This window comes from Entelurus aequoreus, linkage group LG22, assembly GCF_033978785.1.
Source record: "Entelurus aequoreus isolate RoL-2023_Sb linkage group LG22, RoL_Eaeq_v1.1, whole genome shotgun sequence".
NCBI classification, from domain to species: domain Eukaryota; kingdom Metazoa; phylum Chordata; class Actinopteri; order Syngnathiformes; family Syngnathidae; genus Entelurus; species Entelurus aequoreus.
The window spans coordinates 23,016,214-23,041,859 of NC_084752.1; the positions used below are offsets into that span (position 1 = coordinate 23,016,214).

Sequence of the window (25,646 nt, forward strand, 5' to 3'; positions counted from 1 at the left end):
CTTTAAAAATGTGTGAATAGTTTGTTTGCAACGTTAGCTGGATGTGTTGTGTAGCTATTTTAGCCTTCTACTGTAAGACAATAGTGTCACTGTCCTGCGGCACAATAAAGAATCATTTTCAAATGTTGTGTTGTGGTGAAAGTTAAGTAAACAATTAGATGGCTGGTGGCGATCAACGGTGTCCATATTCCATACAGTCTTAGCAAAAAAACAACAACCAAAAAAAACCTACCAAACAAAGCTGTTTGCGCGGGGACGAATGTTTAGTCAGTGTAAGAGGACATGGTGAGGAGGGGTTCATTTGCATTTAACAACTTTTAAAAAAGTCGCCTAAAGCCAAATCTATGCAAAATTTTTACAAGAGAACCATCATTACATGTTATATAGACAAAAATTAGGTGTTTTAAAAATTGGGGGGGAAAAAATCATAGTATGACTCTTTTTTTCATATTTTATTTTCAATGTTTTTATTAAATATGCAAACAGATGAATGTAGAGGAAACTTTGCTCAAAATATTTAACAGTTAATTTAATCATGTATTTATTCCTGGGGATGCGAGCTTGCTTATTGATGAGAGCCAGCTAAGTTGGACTCTGGTTGATTGCATCAAGCTGTGCTGAGCAACAAACTTAGACCTTCGCACACATTTGAATGTTTTTTTCTACAGATTGGGTTTAAGAGAGAGAGGCTGGTTCAACTCCCTATCAGGGCTAGTGTGCCCTTGAGCAAGGTGCTTTATTCCCTACTTTTAGGGATTGTTTTTTCTCGTCTTTCAGCTTTTTAAGGGGTCGCCACAGCGAGTTTAATAGCATGTTTGATTTGACTTAGCCTTTCCGGGCTTGAGAGCAACACTAAACATCTCCAATGGTTGAGTACAATTCGAAATGTTGCCATCTGCACAAAAGGCAGCATTTACCATGATACCACCAGCCCCAACTCTCAGGAGTAAAATTAAGGAAAAAACAGCACTACTGCCATGGTAACCAATTTTCTGACTGAGTTGCTATAGCAACAGTGTGACACATGTAAACTTACATGAGACAATGAAAACTACATCAGAGCGTGTTCCTATAACCCCATATCCCCACTGTAGGTATACCGTATGCTGTATGTCACATGTGCACAGATTCAGTCAAACTCAGTACACCTGCGTTTTAAGAAACATTTACTTTCTTGCTAATCATTAGCACAAAAGATCAATACTAGATTATACAAGACTCTCCTCAACTAAGGAAACAGTACATAGTATGATTTATCATGTACCCTCACTCTGAACAGCAAGAGGCTGAGTGTTTAAAGAAGACATTGTATCATTCCAAAGTAAGGTAGTGTGTACCGTGCATGAATCTGTTAACAAAATGACACATTAAATAAAATATGACCATTAAAAAGATGATTCAACCTAAGTGACCAACACATAGAAGTGCTTGCCGATGCTGACCTTCAATTGTTCAGTTCAGTTCAGTTTCAGTTTATTTCGAACATGCATACGATGCAATGTAATGCATCACACAATTCCAGTTGTTTCATTACATCACGTCCGAAAAGGAGTAGGGAGAAGCAGAGCTTATTTAATCCTACCCCTTTTCATATCATAGCAATTTTATCCATGAATTGATTAACGTGGATCCCGACTTAAACAAGTTTAAAAACCTATTCGGGTGTTACCATTTAGTGGTCAATTGTACGGAATATGTATTGTACTGTGCAATGTACTAATAAAAGTTTCAATCAATCCAATTTCCTTGTTCTCTGTAGCAGAACAGTGAACAATTAAATAATAAATAAATAATTTACCATAGCAAGCAAACAAATATCAAATACAAAAATAATCTTTGTCTCAATAAAAAAAAGGGGTTCAAGATGTTCATCATAATTCTTGTTCTGTGTACTTTGTGAACACTTGTAGTTTGAACAGTCTCTTAAACTGAATCATATTGGTGCTTTGTTTGATTTATTTGGCTAATCCGTTCCATAATTTAATTCCACATACTGATCTACTGAAGGTTTTAAGTGTTGTACGAGCATGCAAATGTTTTAAATTAGATTGTCCTCTAAGGTTGTATTTCTCCTCTTTTGTTGAGAAGAATTGTTGTACATTCTTGGTAGCAGGTTATAGTTTTCTTTATACATAATTTTAGCTGTTTGCAAATGCACCAAATTGTTTAATTTCAATACTTGTGATTTATACAAGACTCTCCTTGCAATTGACTTAGTAATGTTGTGTAATTATTCATAATTTACCAGCCTATACCTTTTTTGCTGTTTTTATCAATCGAAAACACGACAATAATCATCTTTATATTAATAACTAATTCGTGAGAAAACGCTTCTCAAAGACTGGATTTTCACAACTAAAAGGGTTGCTGTGCTGCCATCTAGCGGCAAGATTTGACAGCTAATTTGCGACGACTATTGCGAGGGCTGCTGGGAGTTGTAGTCCCAAAGGAGGTTGTAGTCCCAGTAGAGTTACAGGACTTCCTGCTTTTACAAGGAAAAAGCACCTCCACACACAAGAGACGGCTGACTCCTGAGCTGCCACTTCGCTAGAAAACACAACTTCCAAGTCAGGGGAGGAACAACTTCCATGCAGGGTAAGTGTAGTTATTTCTTTTCTTTTATTCATATAGTGGCGACTAAACATATTTTGAGTGTATCGACGTTTTGATTTTGAACGACCGCTGCTGCTGTGAGAGGAAACCGGCTGGTCGTGTTTGTATTGAAAAGCACACAGTGTTACATATTAGTTGTGTCTTAAGTGTACAGTCAGGTAGTTCACAAACACAAGTTCAGTCAATAACGACCACGGTTAGTTTAAATAACTGACTAAAGTCTTTAAACTAGATATGTGCAAATAGTGAAGTGAATTAATTATGTTTATATAGCGCTTTTCTCTAGTGAATCAAAGCGCTTTACATAGTGAAACCCATTATCTAAGTTACATTTAAACCAGAGTGAAGTGTCTTGCCCAAGGACACAACGGCAGTGAATCGGATGGCGGAAGCGGGATCGAACCTGGAACCCTCAAGTTGCTGGCACGGCCATTCTACCAACCGCCCCAAATAGACACCAAAGTAAATAAATACATGTCGAACAAAGACCTTGTCTCAACACAGTTAAACATGTTTTTTTAATTCTAGAACATCCAGTTTTTTTTGTTTGAACCAACATTTTATAAAAGTGGAACTTGCCTTTACTTGTTAATGTGTGTGTTAAACCACAAACATTGTGGCGTGAAAGGAAATGTGTCGAATATGGCACTTAATTATGACTCAATTCCTCCAGAATGGACATAGCATCTCCTTGTCTGAGTTCATCACAGTCATAACACAACAATTCAGAGTGAATAGCAGCACTGTGTCTTGCACAAGTTACTGTGTGGCTCCTGAATAGCAGGCTTTTTTTTGCTTAAATAGAACCCTGTTTAGCTGCAGGTTTGCCCTTGGGCAGGACACTTCACACACCTTACTCCCAGTGGCACCCGCACTGGTGTATGTATGGAGGGACTCCCTTGCAAAACAGATTTTTTATCTCAATCTGACCCTTTAGTTTTTTGTTTTTTTAATGCTGAAATAATAGACACACCCTTTAAAAATCCTTAAAAATGTCCATTTCCCATATTTTAAAGTACCAGGGGTCCTCAATTAAAATTGTGTAAAGTCCGTTTATGAAGTTAAAGTACCAATGATTGTCACACACACACACTAGGTGTGGTGAAATTTGTCCTCTGCATTTGACCCATCACCTTGCTCACCCCCTGGGAGGTGAGGGGAGCAGTGGTGTTTTGTTGTTTTATCTTTATGTGTCAAGATAGTTCTTTACCAACAAAAGATGCTACTGCACCATTGCCTCTCACGCCACGTTTCTTCCAACACTTATTGGTGCCTCACCCCACTATTTAAGGAGCACTGAATTAAACAGGCTGTTTGGAATTTGCTCAAAATAATATTTTTTCTGGGGACATCATTTCTTCACACCCCCCTGAAGTGAATGATTATTTACTTATCTGTCTGTATGTTTTAAGATATACGCTATTGTCCCTAACCCCCGCCCCCCTCCATGTCCCACTTTTTGAGAAGAACTGTGTTATATTATGTTATTTTATGCTCACACCTGTCAACATTTACATTACATTTTTTTCTTTCTTTCCGGGAAACAAGGTACAAAACCCATAACCAGTGAAGTTGGCACGTTGTGTAAATCGTGAAAAAAATACAATGATTTGCAAATCCTTTTTCACCTATATTCAATTGAATAATGCTGAAAGGTATGTACAGGTTTTGGAGCAACATATGTTGCCATCCAAGCAATGTTATCATGGACGCCCCTGCTTATTTCAGCAAGACAATGCCAAGCCACGTATTACAACAGTGTGGCTTCGTGGTAAAAAAGTGCGAGCACTAGACTGGCCTGCCTGTAGTCTAGACCTGTGTCCCATTGAAAATGTATGGCGCAATATGAAGCGTAAAATACTACAGCGGAGTGTTGAACAACTTAAGCTGTACATCAAGCAAGAATGGGAAAGAATTCCACCTGAAAAGCTTCAAAAATTGGTCTCCTCATTTCCCACACGTCTACTGAGTGTTGTTAAAAGGAAAGGCCATGTAACACAGTGGTAAAAATGCCCCTGTGCCAACTTTTTTGCAATGTGTTGTTGCCATCAAATTCTAAGTTAATGATATTTGCAAAAAAAAAAAAATGAGTTTCTCAGTTTGAACAGGTGTTAGTGCATGTGCCTCACAATACGAAGGTCCTGAGTTCAATCCCAGGCTCGGGATCTTTCTGTGTGGAGGTTGCATGTTCTCCCTGTGACTGCGTGAGTTCCGTTCGGGTACTCCGGCTTCCTCCCACCTCCAAAGACATGCACCTGGGGATAGTTTGATTGGCAACACTAAATTCGCCCTAGTGTGTGAATGTGGTTTGTTTATCTGTGTTGGCCTTGCGATGAGGTGGCGACTTGTCCAGGGTGTACCCCGCCTTCCGCCCGAATGCAGCTGAGATATGCTACAGCACCCCCCGCGACCCCGAAAGGGACAAGCGGTAGAAAATGGATGGATGGATGTATTTATTCTGTTATAATTTAAAAATTACACAATGTGACAACTTCACTGGTTTTGATAACTCGATATACAATATTTCCCAAGTGGACAGAAAAACTGTGGGCAGGATTTAATGTTAAATTAAACCATGGAGGCAGATATATTTATAAAGAAATATTGCCTTCCTTCATATGAAGGGTTGATTCTTGTTGTTGTTGTGGGGCAGACTGGCTCGTACATGCACTTTCTACTACAAAGTACTGTATAGTTCTAACTTATATCTGTCAGTAAACTCAAAGCGCTAAAAAACGACAACATGGCTGATGGGGAGAAGATGCAGTCAAAGTTAAGGCCCGTAAATAAGACCGCACACAAAACTGCACATCCTGAAGAAACAGTCAGAAAGCAGCTTGAAGATGGTCTGTAAAACATAATCTATGCACAATTTTGACCAAAGAACCAGAATTACATGTTATGTAAACCACAATGAAGTGTTTTAAATGTAAAAAAAAAAGTCATAATTTGACCCCTTTTAAATTACATCAAAATAGCCCATGGGTGTGTAAACCAAAGAATGTGAGGGTCATTTGACATTTTTCATTTTCAAAACTGATACGAAATGTCGATTTAAAAAAAACAGTGTTAGTACCGTCAACATTTCAACTTTTTCACCATCACATTACAGATGTTTGCTCTTTTATTTGTTTTTTTTTATAATAGTATTTTTAGAATGTGCCACAATGTGTGTTAAAAATTATCAATGGGCCACAAATGGCCCCCAGACCACACTTTGGACACCACTGGACTAGCCCATAAGCATAAGATAATCAAAATGTAATAACTGCACTGCTTTCCATTGTTTCAATAATATTTATTTTGAGTTAATATCCGGATCCTAAATGAACACTCATTCGCACGTTGCGGTGCTGTAAATGAATGTTATGAGTACATGTGGGGTAAATAATCGATTTTTGGATGCATCGCAATTCGGAGATGGAGGATTATAAAATCGATTAGTAAACGTCAATAATCGATTTATTTATTTTAAATAAAGTAATGCAGACAGTTGTAAAATTTGGCTGACTGCAGCAAGCCACCTCCCTGGGAGATCAGACCAGCTCCTTTTATTCTAGAGCACTTACGATCCAGTTTCCACACATTTCCACTAATTTAATCAATGTGGATACTTCTCGAAAGATTTGTGTTTGATCAGCGCTACAGTTTAAGACACAACGGTTTAGAACTAGATTCAGGAAGAATGAACATACTGTTGTTCTGTCCATTCACTTTTACATTTGCTGTTTTCTACATCATATTTTGTTAGTTTTGAGCGATGGCCCTCTTATTCACTTCCTATTCACTTCTCCGCGGGTAAACAAACAATTTTATTGGTTTATTTTGAGTATCATCACTGCACTTTGCCCAACGTAACCTGTCTCTGCGATGACCATTTATTACAGTCTGCGAGCTTCATGATATTTTAGTATTCCATCCATCCATTTTCTACCGCTTGTCCCTTTCGGGGCTGCGGGGGGTGCTGGAGCCTATCTCAGCTGCATTTATTATGTCATATTTTCCATTGACATTAATTGGTCATGGGTCTGGAAAGGGCAGTTAAATGGTCCGGATGTAGACCAAGGTCGCTATTTGTTGATGGCCTTTCCCAAACCTTATAATATGCCTCTCACAGTTATTAAGTGCAGTTTTACACATTAAGAAGTTACACAATACCACATCTTGTCAAAGCCTCTTCCTGTTGGAAAATATCAAGTGAGTTGACTTGTGAGACAGTGCCTTCAGCTGGATTTACATATTTGTAGCAACCTTTTTTCCCTGCAGAAAGCGCCATCAAACCAATTTGTATTGAATTTACCATAAGATAAAAATATTTTAAATCTAAAATACAAAAAAATAATCTGTACCTGTGTGCAAATGGTGAACTGCAAATAGGTTGGAATTTACTCTATTGTAGTGAGTAGCAAAGCAGTTTCTACTCAAGGTTTAAAGTGAGCATTGGTTTGCTGTCTGTTCCATGAGGGCAGGCCTAACTAGTCAGGTGAGGTTGTGTTTCATAATTGATATGATGAGCCCTCAACTGCGAAATTGTGAGTAAACATGCAAAGCATACAATTGAAATAATTCTTGCAAAAAAATGCTGCCTCATTATTTGTTTTTAGCGTGTCTCTCTGTGGCTGATGCAACAAGTCTTATGTCACCACTAGTTTTATGGTTTTAATGACATTTCCTGATATCAATCATAACAGCCAAACAAATCTAATGGCGGCCTAAGACTTTTGCACATTATAGCAGTACCTTGGTTTTCTATGGTAATCCTTTCCAAGAGGTCAAATAATAATCAAATTGTACGAAAACTTAATACCGGTAATTTTTTTTATATAAGAGATTATGTAAATCCAAATAAACCGTTCCAGACCATGAAAAATATGAACATAAGCACATTTAATAAATAATTATAGTTTTACATGCAGAAAAAAGTGCAAAACATATACGACTACGCACATATATAAATGAGGAATGAATGTTCTAACTATTACCACTATTAATGATAAACCGCGATTCAACTACCAAGAGTGTCAGTGTTACAGATTTAAATTAAAATCAACCCTAAACCGTGATTGATAACCGCATTAAAATAAACTTACTGAACATTGATATTTATTAACACGCTAGTACGCTTCCTGCTAACTTAAATACCAACATGAATACAAGACACAATTTCCCTATTAAAAAAGCCATACCCCAATTTAAACTTGTATAAACACATTGCTGTCTGAGTAACTCAATGAATTAGTAATTGAGTAATTCAATTGTGTACATTGGACCTACAGACTGTGCTGAGTACTCTAACCCCAGGTTTCCACTCGATGAAAATGGTGGCAGACTCTTTTCTTTTCTATTCTAGTCAATGTGTCATTTCCACTGTCGGCCTGTGCCCTACCGCATCCCTGCGCTAAATATACGCAGAGCTTCTATTTTTGATGGTTCCTGCAACACAGCGGATCATCCATCCATCCATTTTCTACCGCTTATTCCCTTTGGGGTCGCGGGGGCGCTGGAGCCTATCTCAGCTACAATCGAGTGGAAGGCGGGGTACACCCTGGACAAGTCACCACCTCATTGCAGGGCCAACACAGATAGACAGACAACATTCACACTCACATTCAAACACTAGGGCCAATTTAGTGTCAATTTAGCTCAAATCTGCTCATGTGGGACAGGAAGTCATACACAAACACAAAATAAGTTATCCGGTTTACTTTAAAAAAAATAAATGTTTCAATGTATTCAGGGCGGATCATATTTTATTTCAATCAGGTTTTACAAATAGACATATCACCTTAACTGCTGCTATCAAAGTTGTAAATGACATTATTGAAGCATTGGATTGCAAAAAATATTGTGCAGCTCTAATTATCGACCTGACAAAAGCATTTGATAGGGTCGACCGAATCATTTTGGTGGACAGACTGCACAGGATTGGTCTACCTCAGCAGGCTGTAAAGTGGTTTTCTAATTACCTGTCCGATAGAATCCAATGCGTCCAGTTTGCTGGATCCTCTTCGTCTTTATTCACTGTGTTAGATAGTGTACCACAGGGTTCCATATTAGGTCCGCTGTTGTTCTCCATTTATGTAAAAAAAATTCTGTGATAATGATGCTGCTTTCCATTTTTATGCAGATCATGTGGTCATATATTGTTCATCCCCTGCTGTTTTGTAAATCTTTGAGCTCCTGCTGTCAGCTTTTGATGTTGTTCAATCCCAGCTGACTCAGCTGAGACTAGTGGTAAATGTACAAAAATCTAAGGTGGTGTTATTTTCAAATGGCAAGCGATTGCCATTGAACACTCCAAAAATATTAACTGCTCATAAGGTTGAACTTGAAAAAAGTACTTGGGGATTGTTATTGATGAGAACTTGACTTTTAAATTTTACATTGAAAAACATGTGGCTAAACTTTAAAGGTATGTACCTTTTTCTTTAGAAACAAGTCCGGTTTTTCCCTACAAGTTAGGAAACGCTTGATTGTGACCACTTTAGATTATGGAGACTTGCTTTTTATGAATGCACCCGACACCTACTTGGAAAAACTGGATACAGTATATCACAGTGCCCTATGTTTTATGACTTGTTGTGGCAACCTTGTCCACCATTGCACTTTATATGCAAAGGCAAACTGTTCATCTTTATCAGTATGCAGATTTTCTCGATAGTTGTGTTTTATATATAAATCACTTCTTGGTCTGGTTTCCCCTTACTAATGTTCTTTTATGTGAAGAGATTCTAGTTGCTACAGCTTAAGGTTGCAAGACATACTTAGAATGTTTGTTCTTAGAGCCAACACAAATCTTGGAAAAACAGCTTTCAGATATGCTGTTCCAAGGTCATGTAATAACTCACAGATCTGAGGTTACCTGAGCTGATCACTCTGGGGGAATTTCAGGCCGTTTTAAAGGATAGAGAAAATGTTTCTATTGGGCATTGTACTTGTTTTAAGTTGTTTTTAATGAAACATTGTATACATTGTTTTGACCTACCACATTTTTATTGTCATTAATTTGTTTTTTTAAATTAATTTTTAATTAATTCTTAATACTGTCAAAGCGCTTTGAGTACCTTGAAGGTAGAAAAGCGCTATACAAGTATAACCCATTTATCATTTATTTATTATTTAATTGTGGTGTGTGACTGCTACTGTTTTTGTTGTTCTTATATTTATTTCTGTAACTTTGTGTTGCTGCCCTCTTGGCCAGGTCACTCCTGAATTAGTTTTTACCTGAATAAATAAAGGATTGATTGATTTTACACTTTGAAACGTGCTAATGGGTGGGGATGAACATAAAGTCAACTTGTCAAAGGTTTTTAGATGTAATTTCTAGGCCTGGGGCGATATTGGATTATTCAATTAACCGGACAGTGAATGACAACAAAGTCGACAAATTGGCTAGGGCTGCAACTAACGATTAATTTGATAATCGATTAATCTGTCGATTATTACTTCGATTAATCGATAGACAAACTACATTTCTATCCTATCCAGTATTCTATTGAAAAAAAACAGCATACTGGCACCATACTTATTTTTGATTGTTTATCAGCTGTTTGTAAATGTTGCAGTTCATAAATAAAGGTTTATTAAAAAACAAAACAAAACAAACAACAACAAAAACTCTGCGCATGCGCATAGCATAGATCCAACGAATCGATGACTAAATTAATCGGCAACTATTTTAATAATCGATTTTAATCGATTTAATCGATTAGTTGTTGCAGCCCTAAAATTGGCCAGCATCGATAATCGGCATGTCTACGCGTTGTTACGGATTACAAGAGCTGTCACTCTTTTGCATTGGTTTCAGCGGCTGTGGACGTTTTCACTACAAATAAACTGTAATAATGATAACCGATATAAAACTCCAAATGGTTAGTATTACCGTATTAAATTAAAATGTTTGAAAAACCGTGATTGATAACCACACGTTGATAAAATACTGGAAACCAACTAGCGTTAGCTTGCTAGCTAACATGTAAACAAGAGACATTAACGTATTTCCCCATTAAGAACCGTCATTCCCCAATCTAAACTTGTAAAATAAACACATTACTGTATAAACAACTGTGCTACAGTATTCACATTGAACAGAAAGGCTGTACTGTCTCCGCACAAAGTGATCGATATTAACTTCACAGTGTCAAGTTGAAACAGGCGGACACTTGGAATATAAGAAAATCCAGAAGATGCTGGATGGTATTTGTTATTGTGGTTTATATAAAAATGTGTTCGTAGTTTTGATAGCAAAGGCAGATTTTTGTGGATATACATTTTGTATTAGATGTCATTGCCTATTTAAATAGCCAGTCTGTGTACCGGCATCCAAAATTAAAAGTATATTCAAATTGTTTTACCTTTCTGTTCTTCTTTCTCTTCTCCTCAGATGTCCGCCATGGATCATGTGCAAGTCCGGCCAGTGACAGCAGTGGCGTGGACTTCCAACTCCACCACATGCCCCAAAGACTTCACCTTGGTACGGACAGAAATTACACATCAAAAATTCTGAATATTAAAAAATGATTTCTTTATTCATTATTTACAGCAAATAGCTCCTTTATGGTATCTTTTCATTTAGCTTTGTAGGCATTCTTAATCAACACAATACATTAAAAATATTGCAAGTAGTATTCCAACATTGTAAAAAATAACTCTTAAATAAATGCATGGAAAATCAATAAAAATTAGACATAAGGGTGCAATTTGCGATACAAATTATTGTAATCTTTGTTTTTCTGTGGTCCATGTTCAACTAATAAATAACTTAAAAAGTAGGAACACCTACAAAAACATCAAATGCCCTTTATGTACGATTTAAATTATATCAATTTGGCAAATTTGACAGCGACAAGCCAACAAACTTGTCTTCAACACAATGTTGCGTCCTCACTAGCAGCTAGTGTCTCTCCATAGCGCAAAGTCACTCAAAGTCAGTAATCCTTGCCTCTGTGGCGGCAAATAAACTAATACTGTTATAACAGGAAGATGGGGAATAGCTAAAAATGTTACACTACACACCGTCGAAGGATATGCTTACCGCTAAGAGAGAGCTAAACAAAGGTGGGCGGATCAATACAAAAAGGCAGTAATGATACCAAGTATAGTATCAGTAGAGGGCCGATATTGAAGGGATTAGGTCAATATTTTTAGTATCAAAAATCTGAAATCCCTAGGCGCAGAGGGCAAAAAACAAAGGATTTAAATCCAAGCCAGTAGTAGCATTAGTATGACCAATTCTGCCTTTGTATCAACTTGCTAAAAAGATTGATACCCAAATTTGTAGTATCCCCCAAAACTAAATCATCCAAACAGAAGAATAAGTGTTTATTAAATTTTAAAAGAAGTGTAACAAGTAAATAATGAATAGTTTAGACAGAATAATAGAACTGGAAATTATGCAATATGTTACCACATATATCAGCAGCCAAACTAGGCGCCTTTGTAACCAGTTTCAAAATAGTTCTGTTATAATTAATATCATATAATGTGATATATCATTATCGCAGTAGGCCGCAATTTACATCCAATATGGATTTTAGGCAGTATAACTATTCCGTAGCTCACTATGACCCCTGACCTTAGCATATGGCATTTTTAACAGACCTTATTGTAGTGCCACTCTTTAAATCAGTCCAAAGATAACCTTGGCCTATTGAGTCACAAGCACTATGGTATGTGGATGTGATAACGAGGCAGCAGAGTGACTTCGGTGATTCGCCCTATGGCCACACATCAAGAAAGTCTCAGTCTTCATCCGTTTTGGTTGGAGTGTCCTCTGTGTGTTTTCTTGAGGTACTCCAGTTTCACCCCACAGTTCAAAAACATACATGTTAATTTCACTAAGACTCTAAATTTACCATCAGTTTAAATGTGTCTGTTTGTCATTAAATGTATGAACGTGCTCTCTTTCTGTCTGCCTCTCCTGCAGATTAATGTCACTGAAGATGGAGCAAATGCAAACTTCACGCGCAGCTTTGGAATGAAATCTGGATATTACATCTGTTACAGTAAGGTAACCTGGAGGGATTTTATTAATCATATTCACTTCTTGTCTTTGTATCACCATGTTTTCTCCATTATTGTCAGCCATATTTTGTGTGTGTGGAGTGTAACAGTACTGTATCTCTATAGGCCACGTCAGGAGGTATGGTCGTGTCAGACATTCAGCTCATCTCAGACAAGGATGCCATTCCTCATGGCTACACTTTCATAGCAGAGCACCTGGAACCAAGTGAGAGCACACACACACGTTCACACTATTGTTGTGTGTGTTTTAGGATTTTACTATCGTCAGACCTCAGAAAGGTAATTGTGTCCCCAGGAATGTATAAATCAATGATACATTTTTTTTTATTTTTTTTTCAAGCAATGCGTCCTGCTCATTTGATTCTATATTTGACTAATACAATTTAAACACGGGAAATAATTACATTTGTTGCCTATACCCCGCTTCCTAAACTTAGACTTCCCCTGTCCCTGGGTTTTCATTCAGTCGTGTTACCCCAACACATGGCCCCCTCTGAAAAATGTGGAATATTCCACAAGTGGGCACATATGTGGGCTCTGTACCGAGGATGTCGTTGTGGCTTGTACAGCCCTTTGAGACACTTGTGATTTAGGGCTATATAAATAAACATTGATTGATTGATTGATTGAAGTCACTGGTACACAGGAAGTTACATCATTCAGATCCTCTACAGGTCATGTGAAGGCCAAATACAATTTATTTTTCTATATATTTAATTATATATCAAATGGGACTTTTAATTGATTTTGACCCCTTAAAATCTCTGCAAAATGATAATGAAAGTGGGGAAAACATTGTGGTGTGTCATAGCGGTCTGTGTGTGTGTCCATCCTCATGTTTGCAGATCAGTTACAAGTTGATGAAGGATGGCAAAATGATGGGGCCACATTATTTCTTTTATTCTGGTTATGTACAAGTTTCACTTTTGCATCTCATTGCCTATAACTGTGGTACATTCAAAGACCCTTGTTTAAAGTTAGAAACAGAGGTTCCCAGTTTTTAAAGACAGGGGACTTGACTCCCAGGATATGCACTAACAATAATTTCATCATGATTAAGGACGTACACAGACTACCGGTATTTTTTGGTGCTTGTTCCTAATTAGGTCAGTCCATAAGGACCGTAAAGACTTTGGAATAACGATACTGTTATCAGTATTTTTTTGTTTACACACTGTCACATTCAGTTCAGCTGCCACTGCTACACATTAAAATCAGCCTTGAATAATGACAAATAAAGAAGCAACACCACACAAAAGTTTGTCACACAATATTTCCTCCTCAAAAGTTCCTCAAAATCACGCATGCCCTGTCAGTTTGAAGTGAACGCACTGAACTCACGAGTCACGTTTTATCAACCGTCCTCCGAGCAAACCATTAATCCACAGGCCAGAAAACTGAAAAATTGAGGTAATATAATAATCCATAAAGTTGCTTTGAAGCAAGATAGTATCCGCTGTGATTGACAGGTTTCTAGTAGCCGTCTGACGTCACTCCAATGTGCTGTGTTTGCGTGGCATTGACACCCATCTGGCTTAAATGTGTGTCTCTTGACCACAAACTGGACGATCGAGCATTACATTTGCTGACTGAGTCTTTTTATTTGTATAATACACACACACACACCTACATCGGTAGCGCAACACTCAATATGGCTTCCGGTCCGTCACTCAGATACGTCTGTGTGCAAAAATGCAAATAATTCCTCCTGTTACAAAATGCACACCCGCATAACATACTAATTGATTGTATTGATTTATATTTGATATAATATATCATGTAAAAGGTATGTGCTCTGCATGTGCATGCCATATATAAATATTATTTCCAGCTGAGTGTAATTGTAATGAAAAGAATCAGAGTGATGGATCTGTGTGGTCTTTACAAGAAGATGACATAGCATTTCACCTTACACTGCACACATAATTGACTTCTTTAAGACTTAAAGAAACAGCTGAGATGTTGCAGTACATCATGTTGTAGGTGTTATAGGTACGGTTTAATATGTGCTAATATAATTGCTAATTAAAATGCATTTTTTGCACATAAATGATAAATGATAAATGGGTTATACTTGTATAGCGCTTTTCTACCTTCAAGGTACTCAAAGCGCTTTGACAGTATTTCCACATTCACCCATTCACACACACATTCACACACTGATGGCGGGAGCTGCCATGCAAGGCGCTAACCAGCAGCCATCAGGAGCAAGGGTGAAGTGTCTTGCCCAAGGACACAACGGACGTGACTAGGATGGTAGAAGGTGGGGATTGAACCCCAGTAACCAGCAACCCTCCGATTGCTGGCACGGCCACTCTACCAACTTCGCCACGCCGTCCCCCACATCTTTATTTCCATACATTACATATGGTACCCAGGGGTACGCGTACCCCTTGGGGTACTTGAAGGTATGCCAAGGGGTACGTGAGATTTTTTTTAAATGTCTGTCAAAAAGAACTGTGAAAAGAAATGCAACAATGCAATATTCAGTGTTGACAGCCAGATTTGTTGTGGACATCTTCCATAAATATTGATGTTAAAGATTTCTTTTTTTGTGAAGAAATGTTTAGAATTAAGTTCATGAATCCAGATGGATCTCTATTACAATCCCCAAAGAGGGCACTTTAAGTTGATGATCACTTCTATGTGTAGAAATCTTTATTTATAATTGAATCACTTGTTTATTTTTCAACAAGTTTTTAGTTATTTTTATATCTTTTTTTCCAAATAGTTCAAGAAAGACCACAACAAATGAGCAATATTTTGCCCTGTTATACAATTTAATAAATCAGAAACTGATAACATAGTGCTGTATTTTACTTTTTTATCTCTTTTTTTTCAACCAAAAATGCTTTGCTCTGATTAGGGGGTACTTGAATTAAAAAAATGTTCACAGGGGGTACATCACTGAAAAAAGGTTGAGAACCACTGTATTAGAGTACCGATGAATACCTGTATCGTACCGATAAAATCTTAACGAAATACATCCTTAATAATAATAATGATGTATTATTAATATCATTTGTATTACCCACTGATGATAATCTTACGTGTATCAGGAAAATCTATCTCTACTTTACACTCTGAAGTAAACGGAAATTTGACAGATTTATAATTTTATATGGGTCAGTCATGACAGGTTATATGATTATTTAGATTCCTATTTTGGCCACTTTGTATTGAATTTGTTTTTGTAAAAAAAATGTCTTTTTTTTTTTAACAAAACTAAATTATTTTTTGGGGTTTCTCCAGATGTTACTCCCATTTCTGAAAAGTCAAACACCTAATTAAGGTTTTTACATGTGTTTTAAAAAGCTTGGATGGGAATTTTGTTACACTTCTGGCCCTTACTAAAACATATTAGATACTAAAGAAATTAGCTAAATGTTAAATTTGGTGCACTTATTGAGTATATGAAAAATGTAAAATACACACTGCCCATTAATCCAATTTTAACAAATAAAATAAAAACTTGGTTGGACTTGGTCTTAGATATCCCAGTTTTAGATTAGATTACGGTAAGTAATGTTTTGTGTGTTTGGATGTCCAGGGGCCACCGTTTCAAAGAAGAAACGTGTATGTGTGCGAGTTGTCCCAGAGGGTAGTGTGGACACAGCCGTGTTGGACATCAAACTGACGGCCAAAAGCAAGATGATGTTACAGCACTACACATATGTTGGGTAAGAAGCGTTCCTACACTCATTTCATCTGCACTCAATGTGTTCTGTGACCTCCAGCTCCTTGTCACACCACTGCAATATCAAACATGCAATTCACAGAGACGTCCATGGCTACGTATTGTGGTGTAGAAAGGGTCATTTTACCAGCGCCACACCCAAAGCCAAGCCCCGCCGCAAAAGTCTGGATATGCGCAGACTCTCAATCGAAGGTCCGTCTGCTCCTCAGCCTCTAAAACCAAGGTACAGTTCTGGTTTAAAATAATTTAGCTTGCACACGGAAAGGAAATCACCATTTCTTTTGTTACTTGACAGACTGTCACTTGGGTACATTCTTGTTAAGGCCAAGTCTACATGAACACGGATACTTAATAAACACATACTGTACTTATCTCTGTGTTTGTCCACACGCAAGCGCATACTTTTGTCCTTGAAAACGCAGACTTTTGCAAATGCTAGCTAAGGTGAAGAGTTCCACAACTCTCCGCTCAGCGTATGCGTGTACACTGCTCAAACGGAGGCTTGAAGTCCTGATGACGTCACGGTTGTGCATTGTCATTTCCAATGCTCAACTACACTGCCTTGCTGACTATATGCTGCTATTTTCACTCTACATTGACGAAAAGACACATAAAAATGGGCTTTTAAAGACACTGTGACAGTCCCGCCAGCACCAATGACAGTCAGCTGTTCTGAATACGATCGCTGTCAGACCTCCAGCTGGCAAGCAAGATTTTTTACTTTGTGTCATAAAAAAGGTGCAACAATATCTCATGTTTTAATCCTTATTTAACAACAGATCATGAAGTTAACTTACGTGTGTTGGTTTTATTTATGTAGATGAGCCGGGCGTGATCGTGTGCGCGCATAAAACACGTCCGAGCGACTAAAAAAACATGATGTAGCTTCCTCCTTGTTAGTGAGTACTGATGTTAAAGACAATATACACTTCATTGCACATGTATCACTATATTGATAATTAAATGCACATCCGTGGGTTTTAGGCACTTTAACATTCAAGAGGTTGCCATGGCTCTTTGTTAGGGAGCGCTAATTTTTAGGATAGTGTACACTTTATTGCACATGTAAAATACCACCATGCTGCTGATTAAACATGTTAGAACTCTACGAGTGTTGGGTTTTAGCAGCACAGGTGCATATGTGCGCTTTAAACACTAAAAAAAAGATTAATAATGTTCCCTGGGCTCTGTGTAAGTGCAGGCTGGTTTCAAAGATGATGTACATGTCATTGTATGTTTAGTATTTAAAAATAATCATAATAACAGAGTTGTAATGCCACTAACTCAGCTTTTGCTCCTCTTCGATTGTGTATGTGTTTGCTTGTTGACAGAGACAGTTTTAAAGCTACACTTGTGTAGTAAATGGAGATTGTTTAAACCACAGGTATGCATTTTTGAAACGATCCGTGTTTGTGTGCACATGGCCTATGTACGAAGTGTGTACTCATAGGTGCTACAGACTTTAACTTGCTTACTTATTAGTCTAAACCGAGCTGGAGCACATCTGTACTAGTCATTAGGGCTGCGAATCTTTGGGTGTCCAACGATTCGATTCAATATTGATTCTCGGGGTCACGATTCGATACAAAATCGATTTTTTTTTTCCATTCAACGCGATTCTCGATTCAGAAACAATATTTTTCCGATTCAAAATGATTCTCTATTTATTCAATACATAGGATTTCAGCAGGATCTACCCCAGTCTGCTGACATGCAAGCAGAGTAGTAGATTTTTGTAGAAAGATTTTATAATTGTAAAGGACAATGTTTTATCAACTGATTGCAATAATGTAAATTTGTTTTAACTATTAAATGAACCAAAAATATGACTTATTTTATCTTTTTGAAAATATTGGACACCGTTGTCAAGCTTATGAGATGCGATGCAAGTGTAAGCCACTGTGACACTATTGTTCTTTTTTTTTTATTTTAATAAATGTCTAATGATAAGGTCAATGAGGGATTTTTAATCACTGCTATGTTGAAATTGTAACTAATATTGATACTGTTGTTGATAATATTCATTTTTGTTTCACTACTTTTGGTTTGTTCTGTGTCGTGTTTGTTTGTGTCTCCTCTCAATTGCTCAGTTTATTGCAGTTCTGAGTGTTGCTGGGTCGGGTTTGGTTTTGGAATTGGATTGCATTGTTATGGTATTGCTGTGTATTGTTTTGTTGGATTGATTAATTTAAAAAAAGACACACAAAAAAAAGAAAATAAATAAATCGATTTTTAAAAAATGAGAATCGATTCTGAATCGCACAACGTGAGAATCGCGATTCGAATTTGAATCGATATTTTCCCACACCCCTACTAGTTACATTGTTGGTTCTCCACTAACATTCCATTGTCACTCTTGCAGTATGTCCTACTGTCTGAATGAAACGTTACATGACACATGACTTCATTTTTAATAGGGATCCGACCTATTATCGGCGCCATTTATTTGTAATTTTGACGTATATCAGTATCTGCCTTTTCTTTATCGGTACAATATAACAGAACTACATCAGTAGATACAATATGTACACATATGATACCAGTACATAAAAATATTAGAAGTAGATAGTATTAACTACCACTCAAGCACCAGCCCTTTTGCACTGCTTGAATCATGTTTGCAATGTTTCAGGGTTCTTTACGAGGAGACCTCAAACTCATAAACTGCTATTAAAATTGTATAAAACTACTGAGTTAATGGAAAGTTATTTTGATGTAGAGAAGTTCCATATTTTTATAAACTTTCCCATGTAATTTTCTATATTTTTAAATGTTAATATTGATGCTTCTCTGACCCACACCATTAGACACATGTAATGAAGGTGTTTGTGAAATTCCCTGATGTAGTTGCTCTAGCTCCAAACGACAACATTATGTCGCTACTGATCTGGGGCCGTACTTATCAAGCTTCTTAGAATTACTCCTAAGAAGTCTGCTAAGAGTTGACTTAAGAGTAAATAAATTATTCGCTGAAAGCTGCACTTAAAAGTTAGTTATCAAGCGTCTTACTCACACTTTCAGCGAAGTGTAGGACTGAATCTTAAGTGTCACACTCAGAGCTGAATTACGACATTACTATGTGCCGTAAACGGAATTTTAGGTGACGTCATTTCTGTGTCCATAGAAATGACCAATCACGGAAGGGAATCCATTGTATAAGAATAAAGAAATATCTTGGAAATATTTAAGTGGACAATGGGAGTGTATATTTTGACAATAAACTACAAAATAATACAAAACAAACTAGTCCCCGCCGGCACTCACGCTACCGCTCCCTCTCTTCTATCGCCCACACACTCACTGACGTCACTCACCTCACGGCCACACACATACGCTACTGTCATAACATTTTCTTTCCAATTCATTAATTAGGCAACTCATTTGAAACTGGTGTGGGTGGCTCTATATATACTATCCCACTGCAGACACATGCAGAAATCAACAAGGAATCGAAAAGTATTAAATCTGTGACAAAAATAATATCCGCTCTGTCTAAACGATACCGTTTGATCAGCTGCTCGTCATCAAAAAAAACAAAAACATTGTTCCGTTCCCTGAACGTTCGCGCACGTCTCTCTCGCCTCAGTGCCATCCCCTGCTGGCAACTCCTAACCACTTAAGACACCTCTGAAGGTCTCTTAAATATCGTGGAGAGTAGGAGTGATTCTTAGACTTAAGAACGTTGATAAAAAGCTTTTATTCTTAAGTTTGAGAGTAGGACTAAATTTCGCAAATTCTCAGGACTTAAGTGTAAAATGGCACTCTAAGAAGCTTGATAAGTACGGCCCCTGATGTTTTCTAAAAAAAAAGAATACAAAAAAACTTTAAAAGAACTTAAAGCCTTGCCCAGTTGTTTACTGACATATACTATTCATGTTTAAATAACTTTTACTGCAAATGAATATCGGCTCCAAATATCAGTTATCGGCCCGCCTTGACTACCAATAATCGGTATCCATATCGGTCGATCTCTAAGTTTTAATCTATATTAATGGTATTTCTTTTTGCATCAGCAAAAAGTGTCAGTGCACTAAACATGTTTATTAAACATATTTATTTATGTTAACAAAAAGCTGTCTGTTTTTCAAAGAAGACATTTATCTACTTTAATGTGGACTTGTTACTCCTTTTGTAAAATGAATGTGCTTTTTTTAAGAAGTAAAAGAAAAATCTTTCTCGCATAGTGTGTATAATACTGTTGCGCCATGTTTTTTTTGTACCATGGAGGGAACCAACTGTCTTCCATGTTGACTTGTTAGCTACTGCAGCCTGTCACTTGCGCATCAACTGCACATTTGTGCATGCGTGACAGTAACACTACTTGGACAAACTGCCTGAAATGCGTTGCCAGAGACGTTTCAGGGATTTTGAGTTATTCTGCGCTATAATGATAATGACGGTACTTGTGACAGCCCCAATTTTCAAATCTAAGTAAAATATATTTTGCCTCTGCCAAACAAGAAAGCGCAATTAAGAAAAAACAATAAAGCGTGTAATTTTTCTTTGTGTGTATCATAGCACAATAACCAATTTCAATGAAAGTGTTCGTAGGGATGTTAAGTAAGAACCTACAAAATGTCCACTCATTAAAATGAATAAAATTAATATTACATCCATGCCCATGATGAGTGCATGTGAACAACAAATGAGTATTAGCTTCACAGTAATTTTAATATGGCCAGCTTAGCCGATGCTGATGGAAATACTCTTTTTCTTGTTAATGTTTCTGCAGCAACCATCTTCTAGGGCCACAAGGTAAAATCAGCACCAGGCGCCACTCCCTCCATGTAACAGACACTGTGGACAAACCAGCTGACAGCAGCATCCAAGGCATCACAGGTAACTACACTATATTGCCAAAAGTATTTGGCCACCTACCCAAATGATCAGAATCAGGTGTCCTAATCACTTGGCCACAGGTGTATAAAATCAAGCACTTGTGAAAGAATGGGCCGCTCTCAGGAGTTTAGTGATTTCCAGCGTGGAACTGTCATAGGATGCCACCTGTGCAACAAATCCAGTCGTGAAATTTCCTCGCTCCTAAATATTCCAAAGTCAACTGTCGGCTTTAGTATAAGAAAATGGAAGGGTTTGGGAACAACAGCAACTCAGCCACGAAAACTGACAGAGAGGCGTTAGTGGATGCTGAAGCGCATAGTGCAAAGACTTACTGCACAGTCAGTTGCTACAGATCTCCAAACTTCACGTGACCTTCCAATTAGCCCACGTACAGTACGCAGAGAGCTTTATGGAATGGGTTTCCATGGCCGAGCAGATGCATCTAAGCCATACATCACCAAGTCCAATGTAAAGCGTGGGATGCAGTGGTGTAAAGCACGTCGCCACTGGACTCTAGAGCAGTGGAGACGTCTTCTCTGGAGTGATGAATCACGCTTTTCCATCTGGCAATCTGATGGACGAGTCTGGGTTTGGAGGTTGCCAGAAGAACGCTACATTCCAGACTGCATTGTGCACAGTGTGAAATTTGGTGGAGGAGGAATTATGTTGTGGGGTTGTTTTTCAGGAGTTGGGCAAGCTTGGCCCCTTAGTTCCAGTGAAAGGAACTTTGAATGCTCCGGGATACCAAAACATTTTGGACAATTCCATGTTCCCAACCTTGTGAGAACAGTTTGGAGCGGGCCCTTTCCTCTTCCAACATGACTGTGCACCAGTACACAAAGCAATGTCCATAAAGACGTGGATGAACTTGACTGACCTGAACCCAATAGAACACCTTTGGGATGAATTAGAACGGAGACTGAGAGCCAGGCCTTCTCGACCAACATCAGTGTGTGACCTCACCAATGCGCTTTTGGAAGAATGGTTGAAAATTCCTATAAACACACTCTGCAACCTTGTGGACAGCCTTCCCAGAAGAGTTGAAGCTGTAATAGCTGCAAAAGGTGGACCGACATCCTATTGAACGCTACGAGTTAGGAATGGGATGGCACTTCAAGTTCATAAGTGAGTCAAGGCTGTTGGCCAAATACTTTTGGCAATATAGTGTACATTATAATGGAATAGTTGCTCCTTTTAGTGCCATGGATCCAGGGCTGGGCAAACCCGCGATATATCGATATACTCGATATATCGCGGGTTTGTCTCTGTGCGATATAGAAAATGACTATGTCGTGATATTTGAGTATACGTTCTCACACAGTTGCTTTTAGCTGCAGGCATTACACTACAGGTGTTTCTCACTCTTTCTTGTCTCTCATTCTCACAGAGACTTAAAGAAGCGCACCTTCTTACATACGTCACATACGTATACGCCCTCGCTGAGCAGAGAGGTAGCAGCATGGCTAAAGTTAGCTGTGGTGCGAGTGGTAATACGAGAGAAAGAAGGTGCGAATCTGGTAACAAATGAAGGAAGAATTAATTCCTAAGAAAAACAGCAGGGGGTCCATCGTCTGGGGGTGGTTTGGCTTCAAGTGGGAATATGTCGAACAGACAACCGTCATTTGTCAAGTGTGGGGCGAAAGCGTTGCTACAAAAAGTAGCATTACTGCTAATATGTAACATCATTTGAAAAGTCACCCGCTAGAGAATGAAGAGTGTTTGAAACTCTGCATGTCAACATCTCCGTTCGGTGCCACACCAACAAAATGCAGAGCAACCATTTCCAGATCAACACCGTATGAAAAAAATAGTCCACGACATAAGGAGATAACGTCCGCCGGAACTTACCACATAGCGAAGGACATACACTATTTGATTTCCTATTATGCAGCTCATTTTTATTTGACAGTTTTTGAAATATCTTGTGTGACATCATGCACAAAAGTGCACTTTATTTGTTTTAAACTATTGTAGTGGCGTTCTGTACAAAAAGTGCACTTCAATTTAGTGTTGTTTTGATTTGTCATATTAGTGACATCATTCACAAAAGTGCACTAATAGCTTGTTGTAAAATGTCTCTGACAATCTTGCACTTTCTGTTTGGAAATGACATGAATGTCTGTGCCACTGCTTAATAACTGTTTAATTAATACACTTTTGGTAAGTTGACTTAGTTGTGATTTCCCTCTTTGCATGAAAGTTTAAAATGAGCATATATTAATGAAGTATGAAGAAGAATGTTTTAATGTAGACACATAGAATCATCATACTGCTGTGATTATATGCATCAAGTGTTAATTCAAGGCTAAGGCAAATTATTGAGATATATATTGTGTATTGCGATATGGCGTAAAAATATTGAGATATTAAAAAAAGGCCATATCGCCCAGCCCTACATGGATCTGTGGATCCTTACAACTTGTTTCATGTGATGTTCGCTGTAATATTGGCACAGATGATAAATATTACATCTCTAATAGCTATGCTGATGTTAAAAAGCGGACAGTATGCAGGTCCCAAGCAAAGAAAGATCGATGGAAGAGTTTTTTGAAAAACCTTTCAGACGGAGATCATGGAAACAAAACTTTTGAATGTCATGGAGTTCATTCAAAAGGCAGGAAAGGCTCTGTGGAATGATAAAAGGAGTTTTAAATGCGAAGGAAAAGCCCGTTCCTCCCCCGACTGATACTCTTCCAGATGAAGCTTGCTATTACCAGTTGTGTGGAATACAGAGGTTTTGTAATCAGTTTGGAGTGCACAAATGCAGCATGAGGAAGTTGGTGTACGCTTTATTATTCGCCTTTAATATACCTGCTTCATGATCTTTCATCTCATTCGTATTTTGTTCCGGAGTCCAAACTAAGCCGGCATTTAACATCTCCTTAGCTACCTTCTTAAATAAACCTGTTTCTTTTTTTCTACTATCAATGCACTTTAAAATGTTGTGTTTTTTTAATTTGTGAAGCAAATAAACAGTCTCCTCTTTATTCCAAATGTTTCTGTTTTTATTGAATGGTATCTGCTTCCGGGTTGTATCCCGCGTGTTGAGACTGGCTCATGCGCGATACGAAGGGTCCCCTTAGGTCGCACACACCCCCTCAAGAGATCTGCTTTTCAATTGCATAATCCAGGTGCGTTAGTCCGACTTTTCAAAAACTGAACACAATCGGATTAAGGTGTTTCCGTGGGTTGTAGGAGGCTTATTTAAAGCCGAACTATTTGAGAAATCGGTCTAATTTAGTGCATAGACACATACTGATTGTCATACAATATGTTCTTTACCTTTTCATTTTTTGCAGCTCTCGATGGAGTTCCCTTCAGCCTTCACCCAAAGTTTGATACCCAGCCAAAAAATACGGTACGTCTGACATTCCCCTTCATTCTAAATGTCTTTCCAGGCAAACATTTTTACGTCCAGAAGTCTATGAAATTTTGTTTTTTATAGTTTTTCTTTTGCGTCACTCTTAGAATCCTCAGCTGACCTCGCAACTCAACAACATTCGCATAAAGTCTCTCCAGGACATAGAAAACGAGGTAAGACCCCAAGACTGCACCACTTTTATTACCGAGTACATTAACTTTGTGCGCTTGCAAAAAAGGAATTGTTTTTTGTTTTGTTTTTCCAGTATAGCTACACATTTGCAGTGGAAGAATATGCTGCTAAGACCAAACCTGTAGTGTCCACACCCTCAGCAGGTCAGTGATCTGCGCACAACCTCAGCTGGTACAAATGAAGGACCATTGCATCTGTGTGAAGCTCCTAAAGGAAATATGTTATTTTATAGACCACCTTTTTAAAAGGTTTTATTAATGATAGCATCTTGAAACATTCCAGTTTGCTATTCCAGTTGAAGGCATATGAGGATTAATGACTCAATGAATATCTGCTGTTTAGGACAAATCATGTGCTGCCAATACGTTTGCTCTCAGTGCTTCATTTACATTGGAAACTAAAAAGAAACGATGCCATGTAATCTATGAAGATGCACTTTTCACTGTCTGTCTGGAGTGCTAATATGTCAGAACGCAGCAACAATCTTAAAACTGCATATGCATCCCTGAATGTATTGTTTCTTATAACACAGTTTATTCAGCTTTAGTCTCTGTGACTGTAGGAAAGACTTGTACAGTAGTGTGGGCCAGTGCTAAAATGATACATATATATATATATATATACATATCATAAATAAGGATTTTTTTTATAAGGTTGTGTTTGTTATTTCTTTCTGGTGGCATTGGGCTCAAATATTTATGTATAAATGCCCTATAAATCAGACATATACTGAATTGGAAAATAAAATTAACAAGATTATTTTGTGTTGTGTGTTGATTTTACAAAGGCAGCGTGATGGAGTAGTGTTAGCTCACCTGCATCACTGAGTCACTGCTGGAACATCTCTGTGTGATGTTTGCATGTTCCTTGTGCCTGTGTATTCACAATTACATTATGACACTTAGGGATTATGTAGAATCT

At 37.8% G+C, this 25,646-nt stretch overlaps 1 protein-coding gene across 1 annotated transcript; it reads left to right on the forward strand.

Annotated features, from left to right (window-relative positions):
* Positions 1-2,450: 2,450 nt before the first annotated feature.
* On the forward strand, positions 2,451-25,474 carry mvb12a (multivesicular body subunit 12A). Its single transcript, XM_062032608.1, has 10 exons — positions 2,451-2,595; positions 10,997-11,086; positions 12,539-12,622; positions 12,742-12,841; positions 16,187-16,316; positions 16,416-16,556; positions 21,066-21,172; positions 24,472-24,530; positions 24,641-24,706; positions 24,799-25,474. Exons 2-10 carry the CDS (start codon positions 10,997-10,999, stop codon positions 24,874-24,876), a joined length of 855 nt encoding a protein of 284 aa, XP_061888592.1. The 5' UTR covers positions 2,451-2,595; the 3' UTR covers positions 24,877-25,474.
* The last annotated feature ends 172 nt before the right edge of the window (positions 25,475-25,646 follow it).